Genomic DNA, 16,349 nt, shown 5'->3' with positions numbered 1-16,349 from the left:
CCATTAGTTTGATCGTTACTCGGGTCAATTCATAAAACATAGCACACATAAACGCCGGGAGCTGCCATGTCAAGTTCATTTTACTTTCTTTTTTTCCATTGAGACTTGCTCTGTTGATCTATAGAGAAGCCCCATGGTGTCTGTGATACACACAAATGGACTGTGTGAACCAAGCCAAACCCGTAAAGCAAGGGATTTTTTGTAGAAACCAGACAATGCGCCTTTCCATCCCAAGCTGAAATGAAATCCCATAAATCGTTTAACCACCCTTCTTCTTCGACACACCGACGGTCCGGCCACGGCGACCGGTGGTCTTGGTGTGCTGACCGCGGACACGCAGGCCCCAGTAGTGACGGAGACCACGGTGAGCGCTGTATAGAGAAAATACGTTAGTGGCTGCTAACCATGAATGCTTATAATAAAGGATAGACATACCGGATCTTCTTGAGACGCTCAAGATCATCACGCAGCTTGGAGTCAACACCGTTGGCCAGGATGTGAGAGTCCTTGCCATCGACGATGTCCTTCTGTCTGTTCAGGAACCACGCGGGGATCTTGTACTGGGTGGGGTTCTGCAGGATGGTAACAATACGCTCCAGCTCCTCAGAGGTGAGCTCACCAGCGCGCTTGTTCAGGTCGACATCGGCCTTCTTGCAAACCAGGTTGGAGTAGCGGCGACCGACACCCTTGACCTTGGTCAGAGCGTACATAACTATGTTTTGTTAGAATTGAGATCTAATATCGCGAGTCGTATCGTGCCGTTCGAATGGCAAATCGGGGTGGCTCAAGGCTTACTCTTCTGCTCTGTAGAATTTGTTAGCAACTAGGCTGAGAGAATATAACATATAGATGGGTGTTACTCACTTCCATCAACGTTGGTGTTGAGGAGACGCAGGATGAACTGAAAGTTCGTCTTTTCCGCTGCATGACAAGAAATGTTAATATGATGCTAGATGTGATATTAGGCTCTTGGAGAGAGTAGTGTGGCGTGGATGAAGTTTTCTTGGTGTTGCGGATCTCGAGTCGTGCTTCTCAATAGATTTCTCAACAAGATTGTTTTGAAGATTTCGACTTTGGCAAGTAGATGCAGTGGGCGCTCATCGAATCCGAGACGCCCAGCGACCATCCACACGAGCTCTACGCATCATCCATCCGCGGTGCATCATATTGATATCCGCTGGATCTCCAAAATATTCCAACTCTTTCGCGACGACTCGAGGAATCCGAATAGGTGTATTGGCGTAGATGATAATTCGGAGGGGGAGGGCAATGCACGAATTCCTTGTAATGTAAAGAAGGGACCAAACGTACAAGAAACCAGCGACATGATTGCGGCGGGGTCAGCTTGTCCAAAGCTGATAAAAGTCCTGCCACTGGGAAAGTTGCTTGTTGAATTTCAAGAGAAGGTCGTGAAAAGAATTCCCTACCTTCAAATTGAGAGGGAGAGTGGTGTGCTGTGCTATGATGAGATAAGCGGGTCCCCGGGGCATGCCCACAGCATTTGGGATTAGGGCTGCCAGCACGTGATAAATTTGTGCGCTTGGTGTGGAAAGGGGGATGGGTAGTTCTTGGTGGGTTTTTTTCCCGCCTGTTGATGCGCTATCTTATCACCTGCACTTTTAGCCACGATTGTGTAAGCTTTGAACGCCACAGTGGGCATAAAGATCAGATGTGCAAGCCTGAGGATGGTGGTTATTTTATGCATAGTGGGTAATGTTCGCAAGTAACCTGTTAACGAGTTTTCTGCTAAACTACATACAAATGTGCTCGCAAGGTACTTGTTAATCGTTGCCCTCTACCATGACATTCAAGGCCAGAACAAGCTTTGGAATATATGTTTGGTCTGCGGATAACCATGAGGATACATGGACTCATTGTCAAGTCTATTGATAACAGCATACACAAACATCCCAAGGGTTTAGGCTAAGAATAGAGTTGGAATGTTTCTCTACAAAGACACACAATGATTGACTCTGGCCCACAACTCGAATTATCGTATGGTTCAAAGAAACCCAACACCTGAGCACCTGGCGGGCAGCTGACAGAAATGGCTGATACCCGAGTGTCGAGACGGAAGGCCGACTCGGGATTAGCCCCGGGAACAAGCTTCGGGGTTGACGATGGACACGAAGTCTATCAATATTGTCTCGATGGATCTGCAGATGGGACAGTTTGATTAAGTCGTGTTTGTCAAACTGCGATGATCGTAATGTTGGGTCCGCCACCGCTTGGTCTGGCCCATAGAATTATAGGACTAATTCTGTGGAGTTGGGCGAGGAAGAGAAGAAGCTAGCTTAGACGTCTAGGGGCAAGGATGGCAGCTCCATGGCAGTGTGAATCAGTAATTAGGCCCAACGAAACCCCGCCTTCAGGAGGATGTGCGTGTAATACGAGTCTGACAGTGTGTGACACGAAGAACTGGCGAGGTATACAAACAAAGCTTCTGACATGACGTCCTTGACTGGGTAAGATGAGATTGGTTAGTTCAGGCGTGTGCTTTCCCTTTTAATCAGACGAGGGGAAATGCTTCCACATAGTAGCTGCATAGGTATAAATACAATGTCCCCAATTTCAACTCACTTGACAAAACTTGATCCAATTCACCACCTGACCATCTAAGGTTCCAACCAAATGCTTTCAAATTAGCCTCTTAAATATTCTTTGTTTCCGCATCATGCAGTAGAGCAATAATACCCCACGGAAGCAAAGGTGGACACGGGAACGCCGGCATACCAGAAACGGCGTTTCAATTCATCTTCAAGCAGTTCAGCATGGCCCGCAGACTACACGCCGCATCGTATCCAAGCAAATGGAAAGCAAGAAAGCGCACAAAGATCACTGTTAAAAACAAGCGGATTAAACTTCGATGGTGTTAAGCTTGGCTTGAAGACGTCGAAGAATTGGAAGAGGTACGGCTCGTCAAAGTTCATGCACAGTTCACGATGCTGACAGACCTAGATAATCAACTCGGACGAAACTTCGATTGACAGTTCTATCCCTGACAATAGCCTCCACGTCTTTCGAAATCCAGGTGAAGCGTTCGCTGAGGAGTCTGTCAACCCCACCGAACGACAACAACCAGCAATTTCTGTGATGTTCTGGGCAGGCATCTGGAAAACCGGCCGAGCCCGCATTATACCCATGACGCGAGATCCGAGGTCAAAGAGCAAAGGCTACACAGCGTGGTCCTATCAAAAAGCTCTTGAGAAGGGACTCCTACCTGTGTATGATGGCACATGTAGGTTTCAGCAGGATAATGCCCCAATTCATGTCGCTGCGTCACCAATGAAATGGTTGATGCAGCACGGAATCGAGGTGTTAGACTGGCCTCCTAACTCGCCAGATCTCAGCCCCATCGAGAATGTTTGGAGTATTTTAAAGCGATCACTATACTCTAGACACCCACACATTAGGGACCTGAGGAGAAATGAGGCCGATAAAGCCGAATTTCTCAGATGCGTCGTGGAGACGTGGGAGGCTATTCCCCAGGACACGATCACTAGGTGCATGATGTCTATGGAAGAAAGGCTACGTGCATGCATCGAACACCGGGGAATATACACGAAATATTGAATAGAACAACCATAGCTTTAATTTGATACTCCTGGGTTTGGTAGCGGCGCGGGGCATGACGGAAAACAAAGTCGTAGGAAAAAGGGAGCCTGCGATGCACCAGTGGTCCGTAGCCGCTACTCTACTCTCCATCATACAACAGAGTAACATTTTCGCTTAACAACAGCGTCATTATTCTGGTAGTTAGACGTTAAATATAGTCAAGTCAAGCCAACAGCGTCATCGCCACTAACCGCAACTCTCGGACTCAGACGACACAGAGGATCGAAAGGTTCTCGACCGTAGAGGCGGAAAATAGCAAAAGAGTAAGAATCATATCGCTTATTCGCCAATCCCCTCAATAGATAGTTTCAATAACCACAGTTGATCTTCACTTTATTGAGAAACATGGCCCAAGTTCATGTCAGCATGATTCAACTCTTGTGGTAATGGGGTGGATTGATTTTAATGACACCCTTTCTTTCCGCCCAGAGTCTGTGTGTTGTCTAGGCGCTTTGTTGCAACTTTGCTTCAACGTTCAGCGGCTTTATACACTAGATTGACGGGTACCCGTGGACTGGTTCCACGATTTTCGATTAAGAACACATATTGCATCTTGCTTGTCACTACGTGAATGTTTCTTCACAGGTCCAGATAACTACATGGAAAATTAACAAATTTTAGCATTACTTATAAGCATCTAACATGTAAAACACGACTCCAACACTCATCTCTCATATTTCTTTTCTAGTCGTACAGCTCTTGATCCTCCTGCATCGCCTCAACGGCAATAGCATCGTCATCGTCAGACATTTCCACGTCTTCATCCTCGTCATCTGATACATTGTGGTTTGGCAAGACAACAATCTTGCCGTCCTGCAAAACAACATGTGCCGTCTCTCCATTGCGGATCTTGTCCCGCAGAAGCAAGACAGCGAGCTTATTGAGTACCTCCTTTTCAATCAGACGCGCCAGTGGCCGGGCGCCGTAAGCGGGCGAGTATCCGGCCGCAACCAAGTAGTCCCGAGCCTCGGGGTCAATCTCAATGTGGACGTTGCGATTGTTGCTTTCCAGCCGCTTCTGGATCTCCTTGACACGAAGATCAAACACCCTGCAGATCTCCGACCTGCTGAGCCTATTGAAGATGACCACGCTGTTGATGCGGTTGAGGAACTCTGGAAGGAAGTATGACCGCAGTGCGTTCATGACCAGCTCACGTGTCTCAGCATCGATCTTGGTGGAGAGCGTAGGGTTGCGGGTAAGGTACTCGGCACCCAAGTTGGACGTCATAACGACAATGCAGTTGCGTGCATCAACAACACGACCCTGGCCATCAGTGATGCGACCGTCATCCATGAGCTGCAGGAGAACAGTCAGGATTTCTTTGGCTGCCTTTTCAACCTCATCAAATAGCAGAATCGAGAAGGGTCTTCGGCGCAGGGCTTCAGTCAGTTGACCACCAGCGTCGTGGCCAACATATCCAGGGGGAGCACCGATCATGCGACTGAGAGAGTGGCGCTCCTGGTACTCGGACATGTCAAAGCGAATCATAGCTTTCGGGTCGTCAAACAAGAACTCGGCCAGAGCCTTGGTAAGAAGTGTTTTACCAGTTCCCGAAGGACCGCAGAACAGGAAGCTAGGCGGCTGGTTGGGGTTACTAAGACCGGAGCGTTGCAGGCGAATAGCGTTGGCTACTGATGCAACGGCCTCCTTCTGGCCGATAACTGTCTTGCCCAAGCCCTTTTCCATCTGAACAAGCTTTTCAATCTCGGATGTTTTCAAGCGTGTAACAGGAATACCAGTCCATTTTGACACGATGTCGTTGATGTTATCAGCCGTGACAACATCGGTAACCATGGCGTTAGAGTCAGCTTCGCTAAGAGCAGCGTCAGCCTGAACCTTCTTAGCCTCAAGCTCCTTGATACGCAATTTTTGCTCGGGAATAGCGCCGTATTGGAGGTCGGCGGCCTTGGAATGGTCTTCATTCTGCTTGGCATCATCCAGACGCTTCAGCAGCTCATCGAGCTTAAGTTTGGCCTCGTGAATCTCTTCGCCGCGCTTAATCTCTGTTTGGTACTTTTCGCGCAGAGGAGCCAACTCCTCCTCGACATTCTTGGCTTCAAGGCGGGCCTGAGCCAGGCGACTCTTAGAGGCTTGGTCCTTTTCTTTCTCTAGCGCCTTGATCTCAATCATGATCTGACGGTACTTGCGTTCCAAGCTGTCAATGATTTCGGGTTGGGATTCCCGAGCCACACGAACAGCGGCCGCAGCCTCATCAACGAGATCAATGGCGGAGTCGGGCAGACGACGGGACGTCAAATAACGGGAGGCTAGGTTGGTGGCTGCCACTAGAGCATTGTCCATGATGGTGACACGGTGGTGTCTGTCATAGCGCTCCTTTAGGCCACGAAGAATGGAAATAGTCTCCGTGACCGTGGGCTCCTTGACAAGTACCTGCTGGAACCGGCGCTCAAAAGCAGCATCCTTTTCGATATATTTGCGGTACTCAGCCAGGGTAGTAGCACCAATACAGTGTAGCTGACCACGGGCAAGCATGGGTTTAAGGAGATTGGCAGCATCCATGCCACCCTCGCCAGAAGAACCAGCGCCCATGAGCAAGTGGATTTCGTCGACAAAGAGTACAATCATCTCCTTGGCTTCCTCAATCTCCTTAAGGACGCCCTTCATGCGCTCCTCAAACTCACCGCGGTACTTGCTACCAGCAACAAGGGCGCCAACGTCCAGCGACAGAAGTTTACAGTGCTTCAGGTTATCAGGAACATCGCGGTTGGCAATACGCTGGGCAAGACCCTCGACGACGGTGGTCTTTCCGACACCGGGCTCACCAATGAGCACCGGATTGTTCTTGGTTCGGCGTGAGAGAATGCGCACGACGCGACGAATCTCCTCCTCACGGCCAATGACAGGGTCAATCTTCTTGTCCCGGGCCATGGCAGTCATATCGATGGTGAACTTGGCCAAATTTTCGTGTTCCTCTTCCGTATCGGCGGTTTTGCTGTCGAGGCGGCGGGTACCGCGGATTTCTCTGACGGCGTCTTCGATAAGCTTAGCCTTGGGGATGTTGGCTTCTTTAAGCGGTGCCTGCATGCTGTGGTCTTCGGCAAGGGCCACAATCAGATGGTCGACAGCAATGAAACTATCCTTCTGTAGCTTCTGGAGCTCCATTGCTTTTCTGAGCACGGAATGGAACGAGGGCGCGAGACTAACCGTCTCTGGGGGCGGATCTTGGGCGGGAAGACGGACCAGGGCCTTTTTCAAGGCACGGTCAAAGGCTTGGGTATCACCGCGTGCTCTCTCGATGACTTGGCGGAACATGGTGACGTTGGAGCCAGGAGCCATGTTCTGCTGGTCCTTGGAAAGATCCGGCGGGGGGTCCAGCAATGAGACTGCTAGATGCACGGGTAGAAGTTGTGAGTGGCCATATTGCTCAGCAAGGCCCATCGAGTCGTTGACGGCCTTGTTGGCACGTTCAGTGAACTCCATTTTGGAAGACATTGTGGCGGGATGTGGCGATTAGGTGAAGACGAACTATAAGAGTCGAAAACAAAGAAAAACAAAGAAAGGGTGTAGATGCCCAACTGTATCAAGGCAAATGTATATGCTGAAAAAGGCGTGTTGAGAATGGTGGATGTAAGTGAATAGTCGATGTTGTCTGGGAGAGAAAAAAGAAGAAAAGAATCTAGAAACGCACGACGACAGAGGCTTGGACTTATAATCACGCCAAGTCCAAGACAGCCGACAGCTTTGTGGATAGTGCTGACGAGCTTCGTGAATCGGGTAGCTTCAGGCCTTTTCGAGCTTCAAGTGGGAGTTGCGTGTAGCTTCAGGCACATTCTATCATGTTAGAGACGGGTCTAGCCATTTCTGGAAAGTTCTGCGGGGCCTTTGGCTTAGGCAAAGTGGGGGTTTGAGTGCTGGGGGACGGTTAGGAGAAGAGAGTTGTTATTTAGCAAATTAGGGTGCCGATTTCAGTAAAACGTTGCGTGCGCCTTAACCCTGAGTTCGTCCACGGCTAAATAGTGGCTAAACTAAACTTTAGCTTTGAGCCTTGCAAATCCAAGCGTTCTCGCGATGCTCAAAGGCTGATCGAGAAGGTAGAGAGAAGACCGGTTGCGCCAAGCCACACGTGCCTCGACTGCGAATTTTTGGAGCTGCATTGCTTGCCATACCTCGTTTCTCCATCGCCGACACGGATTGTACCCCGGCCTTCTACGCCTCGACCTCCCGAAATCTTCCCTGCCGAGTCTCCGAACCGCCAAGCATTCTCTTGCCCCTCCAGCAGCCATGAGTGCCTTCTCCGCCTCGCGCTTCTCTGTCGGCCAGCTGGCCATTGGTGTGTCCCGCACAAGCGTGCGTCTTGGCCATATTCGGCCGCAGTGGAAGCAGCCCCGGCCCGACCTGTCGGGCCATGCGCCCAACCACGGCGAAAAGATCTACATCTTTACGCACATTGGCACAGACGAGATCGTCTACTCGCACACTGAAGTCCTGGACGTACGTCTACCGTGTTCCGTATTCTATCCAGTCACATAAGGCGGCAGCTCTCAACACTGTCGAGGCTTCCCCGCAGCATGTGTTTCTTCTTCTTTCCGCATGCAACTAAGTGCCTAGATGCTGACTGTGTTTTTCTTTTGTCTTATTATTCTTTTGCGTGTAGGTCTACAAGGCATTCAAGCAGATGCCCTTTGCCGGAAAAAAAAACAAGCCAGCCAAAATCCGCAAAGATTTGTGGCGCCAGCTTGCCGTGGTCTCGTTCCCAACCGGTCAGGGTGTGGTGGGCCAGTCCGTGTTCCAGCGCCTGCGCGAGTTCCGGACACGGCACTTGCACGAATGGGGCGACGATATGTTCCTGAAGCCGAACCCCGATAAGCCCGGGCTGAAGCTATCACGCTCGCGCAAGGAGCGCGGCGCTGCCATTATTGCCCAGAAGCCCAACGCCATTGCCGACCTAGCTGCTGTGCTGTCCGGTGCTGGCGCTGGCTCGCGCATGTGGCTGCAGAAAGACGACGGCAGCAAGACACTGTGCACCGCAACAGTGGAGTGGAAAAACCCTGGCGACCACCAGTATGCGCAGTCGTGGACAGAAAACGTCACGCACATAGATGTCAGCCCGGCGGAGCAAAGTGCGTCGTCCGTGGTTGAGGGTGAGGCCAAGAGCGAGACTGAAATAGAAGCCCCCGCGTCAACAGAGACCCCATCGGAACCCAAAAAGAAGGGCATGTTCTCATGGGGATCATAGACGGCTAGTACCGCCAGAGTAGCAGGAATGGGGAAGCAGATAGATGATCGAGAGGGAGACATTGTTATCCAGCAATGACAATGTACCCACACGCTACCAGAGCTTGCTCTATGGTCAGATCAGGCATGAACAAGGCCTTGGAACTATGTAAAACTTTGTACTTGTATTATATATCATACTTGCATTTTTCACACATAAAAAACTGTTGCTGATGAGGACGTTATGAAAGGATGTTATTTCTCGTCGAACATTGAATCTCCAGAAGATAGTTCTAGCTTCTGGGCCTCTGATTTATTTTGATTTTTTTATCGTCTAAAATTTCATGGCAAACTGCTTCAAGTAGTTGTAGTGCTCTTCATTGTCATCGACACATTGGCGGATGACCTTTTGGCCCTTCTCGCCAAACTTGGCTGTCCATGCAGCATCATCCTCTTCTCTTGAAACAGGTTTCTATCCTAACCGTTAGAGCCTATTACACGATATACAACACTACTAATAACTCAAGACTTACCTGAGGGTGCTTGCGGGGGCGCAGTGAGGAGCTTGATAGGGCGTCCTCGTGGAAGCCCTTCCACTTCTCAAAGGCCTCCATGGCCTTTTCATCGTCCTCTTTAGTCCACTCCAGCATGTTGGGAGTGTATTCAATGTCTGTCCGAGCGCAGTACTCACGGATAACCTTTTCAGGCTGGTCCAGCATGTCGTCGGCGTCAAGCACAACAATGCGGTCCTTGGGCACGACGCCGGAGCTGACGAGGTAGTCAAACAGGCGGCGAAGCTCGACATAGCCAGCCTCATTGGGCATAAACTCGTCGAACCCGGTCATCTCAACCAGGGGAGGAAGAGTGCAGCGGTAGTAGGATGGTATGCTGCGGCGAGGGTGGCGAATCAAAAAGGTAAACTGAAACTTTTGGAGCTCCGCGAGGGGAATGGTGGTGGGGTTCTCAGACTCCTCGTCAACATTGAAAGAGGTGGCAGTCTTGGTTGGCTTTCCATCGGGAGCCAGAAGATAGTACGCAATGTCCTTGATGAATATGCGTTTTCCCTATTGGTCGGTTTGTAAGTTTCTTATCGTCCAAAAGAAGCAAAAAAAAGAAAAGAGAATGCAGTTTTCTAAGTGATCAAGCGATAGAATAAGAATAACGGGACTTGGAATTGGGTGAAGCAAGGTGCAGAGAATGAGAGCGAACCTCGTCACCAGCGGCCTTGACTTGACACAGGACATCGGCAAAGGTGATCTGCTCGAAGCCGCTCTTCTTGCGGGCATCGGCGTCGTGTTCGAAGCGTTCGCTGAGGCGCTCAGGGCCGTAGTAGAAGGCGTCGCCAAAGGGCTCGTGGACACATTGCAGAATGTCACGACGGGCCATAAAGACCTGTTTAGGGCGACGTTAGCTTTCAGCACGATATGGGCAAAGAGACGGCCAAACTCACCCGTTCAAAAGCCGTGGAGCAGGCGCGCGGATGCGTAGCCACGAAGACGGGCTTCATTGAAACAGTCATGGCGATCGATGGGCGTGGCGTGGCGTGGTGTTTCGATAAGCAACGCAAATAACTATGGAGCAGTGGAGTTTTGAGACAGATTGAAAAAGCACAAGAGTAAAAGGGAAGCTCCTCTCAAATGCGACGGCGGCGGGGAGGAAGTCGCCCAGCTTTATACAGGTGTGTGGTTATGTAAAGCAACTACATAAAGGAACTAACTACTACAGGAGCAAAGGAGAAGGAGCGCCAGTTCTGTGTGTATGGCAACTGTCATATTACATAGTTAGACAGCTACAAGCAAACAAGGCAATTGCCAGGCGGCTTTTAGCCCTCGGTTAGGGCCAATGAGGCAAATGAAGGGGAGCCCTGAGCTTATTGTGCACTGGGTGAAAGCGGGCTCCGCACTCTAGCCAAGGCGCTGGAGCCCGGGCGGCTCCTGCATCCGACGGTAGATACAGAAGAGTGTGTCCGGCTGGCCGGCTGCTGTTCTCTTTACGGCACGTTATCGTGTTGATGCTGAGATCCCTACGCCTGCTGCCTCGGCCTTGCCTGTGCTGCGTTTTAATGCCGCTCTGCATCACGGGCCCGATCTATCCCCCGCTGATTACGCTCTTGCCCCCCACGCTCGCCCTGCCAAGCTGCCCATACGGCCGCCTGTCCGCCACTCCGGCGGCATTCTACCCGAGCTTCGGGATCCCTTTGGGTCGTCGGATCCTTATTTTGCTGTGCTTCATCTCATGCACGTCAAAAGCGACACATCACAATATGAAGATTTTTTTTTGCCTATGTCTAGCTGGGAGAAAGGGTTGAGCCGCAAATTTGACAAGCAGCAATATACATGTGTAATGTACACAACTACGTAACTATACTTATGGCAGGTCAGGCCAAGCTCCCCCGCATTGTGGGTCCGAAACAAGAACTTGTGGTTACATGACTAGTTACATACATACAGATGAATACAAGCCGCCCGCAGGCACAAAAGTACAGGTACATAGGCAGAGAAACATATGCATTCGCATCAACGGTCGCCAAGATGTAGCGATACAAAGCAGGAAATTTGCAGATCTTTACAAGTGCGTATCAAGCAAGAAAAAAATCACCAAGTAGAAGCAGCCACAGCCCAGGCTCAAAAGATACAAAATAGCCCTCCAGTTATATCCTTGATAGTTGCCTGTATAAACACTTGTTGCACTTCCAATATCGTGCTCTCTTGATGACAGTTGAAAACTCATTTCTTCATGCAACTGGGCCCTGCACAACCCACTACGCTGCTTGCCCTTTTCCGGTCAGTCTGGCGCCACCCAATAGCAGCAACATGTTCCCACCGGGCTCGTCCAAGGGAGGGAGAAAGACTGGCCCGTATCCCCCCAGCCATGTCATCCATATCCCATGCCCTGTCCTGTCGTCTCCCCCACTCAGCACGTCCCGTCCAACACGTCCACACCGCACTGGCCAGAAGCTGCTGCAGTGCCTGGCCCGCGCTGAGGCATCTCGTGGGGTCGAGTCTCTGCAGTGGGAGATGTATGCATCATGTCTTCCTCTCTTGGACGCTTGATTATATACCACCAACTACGCTCTATTGCCTGCCCGTGCAAAAAGAGAGGCCAGTCTATTATCTGCCCACTTGTCACGCCAGCCGAGGAACCACAGATGTTCTGGCTCAGCCCTACACACTCGATCATGTGTCAGACCAGACTGCTGCTTACTTTCATTTGGTCTTTGCAAAAAACCAATTGAGCAGGATTGGGGCTGAAAAAGACAATCCTGGAGGATAACCTTATGAATGACTTCTGAGATAACTATGCATGACAATCGCCTGAATCGAATTCCGCCCAAAAGATACAAGTGTCACAAGCTTCCCGATCTCTTGTGTTTGTCTATTTTGTATCTAACGCCTATATTTTACACATATTTTCTGATCCCCTTTTTCTTGTCGCCGTTTATGAGCTGGTCTTCCAATCCATCTTGGGCCAATACCCAAGCCATTGGAAGCTTTCTGCCAGCCTGCTCGCCTTTTGTACAGTGTTTTCAATGGTACTGTCAGTTTCCATGGGGAGACCCGTCTCAATAGTGATGAAATAATCGAGACAAAACGGGTTTCCCTCTCGCGGCTGTGAATGAATCTCTACAACATGGGCGCCATTTGTGACAAAGGTCTGAATAATACGACCCAGGTTTTCAGGCTTGTCCTCGTCGACAACAAAGTGCGCAAAGCCCTTCCACTTGGTCGTGTTGGCTGGATTGGGGATATCCTGTGGTATTTGGGCAAAAGCGTCATCCCCCATCGCCTTGCGCAGAATATAAAATCCGGTTGCGTTGGTTGCAGCATTCTGTATAGACCGGGCCAAAATGTCCAGGTTATAAATATCGGCAGCCATGACACTTGAAATAGCAGCTGAAGTGCCCTTTTCATCAGTGAAGGCTAGCTCTGCCGCTCTACTCGTCGACGAAACCTCGATACGCTCAGCGTGGCGCAAGTAGGCGTCCAGAAAGATTGAACACTGCGACAGCGCCTGCTCGTGCGAGTACACTTTGGTGATATGTTTCAGGCTAGCCAACGGGTGACTGCGCGGTCTTTCGGGATTGGGCTTCGAGGGCGTGGGCGTGCTCGTACCAGATGCAGAGGTATACATAACCGCAGCAGCCGTAGTGGCAGTGTCTACGTTACTTGCACCAGCACTGGTACCAGCGCCTGCGCTGCCCGCAGCCGCCTTATGGCCCATGAGGCAGTGGTTCACGCGCACATAAATCTCGCCGCAAATGCGGACATTTAAATAGCGCTGGTCGACTCCCATAAAGGCGGCAAGCGTAGCATGTACCAAGCCCCGCGTGGAGTTGGAAATTGGCACTACGCCATACAGAGCCTCACCAGAAGCCACGCGGGAAAAGACATCTACAACCACCGTTAGCAATGGGTCGCCCACTTTATCTAAGAGTCCATGATGCAAAGATGCCATATAATGAAAAGTATGGCACTGTGATACGTGAAAGTGTGCGTACCCGAAATAAGCTCGGTATGATCCACGGAATAGCTGTTGGTGTTGAAGATCTTGGCTGCGGCCTATGTGATTTTTTTTCGATTCTGGAGATTAGCGAAATGGACCCTGACGGTTCATGATGAAAGGTATGGCACATATTCCCCGTATACGTATCTGCCAGTGTCCGTGTGTATCTGGCGCTTGGTGGGCGGGTGTGTGAGTGTGAGTGTAGGAGACTCACTTGGTGTGTGTAGGTACCAGGTGGTCCTAGATATGCAACACGGGGATGCTTGCAGACCATGGTTGAAGATACGAGGTAACGGTATGAGAGTACTAAGAATTGGCCGTGTCGAAAATGAGTAGGGAATCGATTACCTCTAAGCGCAGTTGATGTTCATCACCAAGATTATGTGTGGCTCACCATCTCCAGAATGGATGACAACTAAAATGACAGCAGGGTTTGCGGACCTAGAGTGGGGCAACAATGTCGTGTCAAACATTATCGTTGTGATTGGTAGTTCAATACGCAAGTATGTTAAGAGAGTACAGCATAGCAACTGTACTACGCTAGAATAGGCAACGAGTAGGCCCAAGTGGATAGGCGGGGCCGCATTGTCAGTGCGTTTAGGGTTGGTTTGATGGACGGACAATTCTGACAATCGTGGCTAGCCCCAACCCTAACAACTGACAAGCTTCTGAGACTTAAAAGTTGACGTTGGATTGTCCCGCCTGTGCCGCACACGACAGTCGGATGGAAGGTTCGTGGGATTTGCTACGTGACGTGTGTTGACACAAGTTTGAGACTGGAGGATAAGAGGGCTCAGATGCAGAGATTTTCAAGGCGGCTTCGGAAGTGATGTCTGTGGGGGTTAGCGAGGGTTATCATTGGTATGAGCCACTGTCGTGTGAATGGACGACCGGCTTGGTGATCTGGAGAAAAGTAACAAACAATGGATAACACAGCACAAGAGCCTGGCCAAAAGAAAGGAACTCGGATGCAGATAACAATGCAAGAGAAGCAAAAAGGACCCCTTCTTTTTGGGTTCTAAAACACACCGCTACAGGGAGGAATCCAGTCCAGGGCGGATGGGCAATGCAAAAAGAAAAAAGAGGAAATAAAAAGGCAAGAAATAAAAGCGCTGCTTTGTTACAGTTCGAGACACGCAGCAACGCAACAGCAACACAGAGAAGGCGAAGCCTCTGCCTTCAGAAACAAAGAAGAGACGGCTTGTTGTTTGGTTCTCAACTCCTGGTACCAGTGGCAGTCCCGGTACTGGTACTGGTACGTATGTGTGTACAGATAGACAGACACAGACACACTCGCATTAACCAATATGTTGACTACTACTTGTGGCTGGGTTGTGCTGTCCATATAGCTCGTCTTCATGGGTCAGGCATCGGCAGCTGAAAATCCATGTCCCCGATCTCATCGCTTCCCCCGTAAAGCGTCAGTGTGATGGATGTGATGACGAACAGGCTCAGGGATTTTCTTTTCTCCTTCTTTCTTGCAAGACCAGCCGGGGGGTTGGAAGACTGGGGACTGGGAGAGACCAGTGATATCCAGCACGTACAGCAGTGTGGAAGAGAAAGATAGTGTGTCATTTCTCAGGAAAACAAAACAAAACAACAGCAATAGCAATAGTTACATATCAACAGCGACACTAACACTAACACTGCCCCGCCACAAGCTTCCACTGGTACGGGAAACTAGGGAGAGCCTTGCTTTGCTCAAAGTTAGAGGTGGTAGTTTAGGCTCGACTCAGTTAATGCTTTAATCTTGTCTTGAATTTTGTTTTTAATTTGACCGAGTTGCGACAACACTTGGCTTGTATACTTGGTTGAGTGGTGGGATACTCGTGAACTTTGTGATATCAAGGACGAGCGGAAAGGCAAGCCATGGAGCGAGAACAAGAACACGTCGGTAGAAACGCAAAAACAAAACAAACAGCAAGGATTTCGTGCTCAAATATGCTGGGCCCTGCGGAGAAAATCTCACGGCAAGATTGTGTAGGCGTGGTGTGGTGTGGTGTGGTGTATGGTGTGGTGTGGTAAGGGGGGCCGGCTGATTCCCCAGAAACACAAAGAACGGGAATCCGTATGGCTATGGACTGCTTCATTCACGTCCACGGCAGCCCAGGAATTTCCGCCCTTTGGGTGAAATCTATTTCTAGCCCACAAAATACCAAAAGAATGCCAGCGATCATGAACGGGGTATAGGGCAGGGCAAGAGAGTGCAAGTATAGAAAGACATGGCCAGGGAGATATGCAGAAACATGGAGAGAGCCGGGCGGAGCTGTTACACTGCATTCCAAGACCATGAGAGAGAAGGGGCCAGTTCATTCGTCGGGAGAATACAAGATAAGGAGTCTACGGCCAGTATGGACAACCAAACATGAACAGACATGACATGGCCAGGATCCAGGAAGTCAGCACCGCCTTTCGCAGCAGGTCGAGACGGCCTGAATGGTCGACGTTGCATCAGCATGTTTTACGGCCACTAACGTTGAGTAGCATTGAAAATGCAGTCTGTCGTATGTAATATTACTTGATAAGGGCAATTCCGTGGCGAGGAGATTAAGTAATGCTCGTCTTGCCCACCAAGTATGTACGTGTGTACACACATGTATCACCACATAACACGAGCCTACACCCTGGGCTCTGCTTGACGCCCAAGGAAACAAGCCTATGGGACTAGCACTAGCACCTTACATAGAGAGAAAACCCCACCTAGAAACAAACCAGTATAGTGCAATACCACTTGGAAACAGGCCGGTCTGGGGAGCCTAAAAAACAGGGCCTCTTTGGCCCGAGACTAACCAAGCCCGTGCTGCTTGGATGGAAAGCCACGCAACAGCATCATTAGATCGGCAATACTAGGACGGAGCACATACACAGTTGTGTACTAGCCAGTTTTCACAGGCAAACTACTCGTCAACAGAACGCTGGCTGTGCACCACAGAGAACGAAACAAGGCCGACTATAATCGTCACAGACAAGACGAACATCGGAAGACGGAGGAGGGGAGACAGGGAGAGAGGCAAATCATCGATTTTGGAGTGTGTTTCAGAAAGCCTAAAGATCGT

At 50.1% G+C, this 16,349-nt stretch overlaps 5 protein-coding genes across 5 annotated transcripts; 1 reads left to right on the top strand and 4 right to left on the bottom strand.

Moving 5' to 3' along the window:
* Nucleotides 1-259: 259 nt before the first annotated feature.
* BROUX77_002950 (uncharacterized protein) lies at nt 260-1,327 on the bottom strand (the record flags this gene model as incomplete). The annotated part of the gene is made up of 5 exons (XM_073747547.1): nt 260-371; nt 436-712; nt 796-804; nt 865-921; nt 1,312-1,327. 5 exons carry the CDS (start codon nt 1,325-1,327, stop codon nt 260-262), a joined length of 471 nt encoding a protein of 156 aa, XP_073608032.1.
* A 2,972-nt stretch (nt 1,328-4,299) lies between these two features.
* BROUX77_002949 (uncharacterized protein) lies at nt 4,300-7,068 on the bottom strand (the record flags this gene model as incomplete). Its single annotated transcript, XM_073747546.1, has 1 exon — nt 4,300-7,068. The coding sequence occupies one exon, from the start codon at nt 7,066-7,068 to the stop codon at nt 4,300-4,302; it is 2,769 nt and encodes a 922-aa protein (XP_073608031.1).
* Nucleotides 7,069-7,857: 789 nt separating this feature from the next.
* BROUX77_002948 (uncharacterized protein) lies at nt 7,858-8,812 on the top strand (the record flags this gene model as incomplete). The annotated part of the gene is made up of 2 exons (XM_073747545.1): nt 7,858-8,067; nt 8,231-8,812. The coding sequence occupies 2 exons, from the start codon at nt 7,858-7,860 to the stop codon at nt 8,810-8,812; spliced, it is 792 nt and encodes a 263-aa protein (XP_073608030.1).
* A 312-nt stretch (nt 8,813-9,124) lies between these two features.
* BROUX77_002947 (uncharacterized protein) lies at nt 9,125-10,309 on the bottom strand (the record flags this gene model as incomplete). Its single annotated transcript, XM_073747543.1, has 4 exons — nt 9,125-9,262; nt 9,324-9,854; nt 10,000-10,182; nt 10,241-10,309. 4 exons carry the CDS (start codon nt 10,307-10,309, stop codon nt 9,125-9,127), a joined length of 921 nt encoding a protein of 306 aa, XP_073608029.1.
* A 1,919-nt stretch (nt 10,310-12,228) lies between these two features.
* Nucleotides 12,229-13,567, bottom strand: BROUX77_002946 (uncharacterized protein; the record flags this gene model as incomplete). Its single annotated transcript, XM_073747542.1, has 3 exons — nt 12,229-13,181; nt 13,289-13,349; nt 13,508-13,567. The coding sequence occupies 3 exons, from the start codon at nt 13,565-13,567 to the stop codon at nt 12,229-12,231; spliced, it is 1,074 nt and encodes a 357-aa protein (XP_073608028.1).
* Nucleotides 13,568-16,349: the final 2,782 nt, after the last annotated feature.

Source organism: Berkeleyomyces rouxiae (assembly GCF_048999995.1).
Source record: "Berkeleyomyces rouxiae strain 22BRR77 chromosome Unknown BrBRR77_ptg000002l, whole genome shotgun sequence".
In the NCBI taxonomy this organism is placed as follows: Eukaryota; Fungi; Ascomycota; class Sordariomycetes; order Microascales; family Ceratocystidaceae; genus Berkeleyomyces; species Berkeleyomyces rouxiae.
The sequence above is the reverse complement of the archived record's forward strand: the minus strand, read 5'-3'. Positions and strand labels throughout refer to the sequence as shown.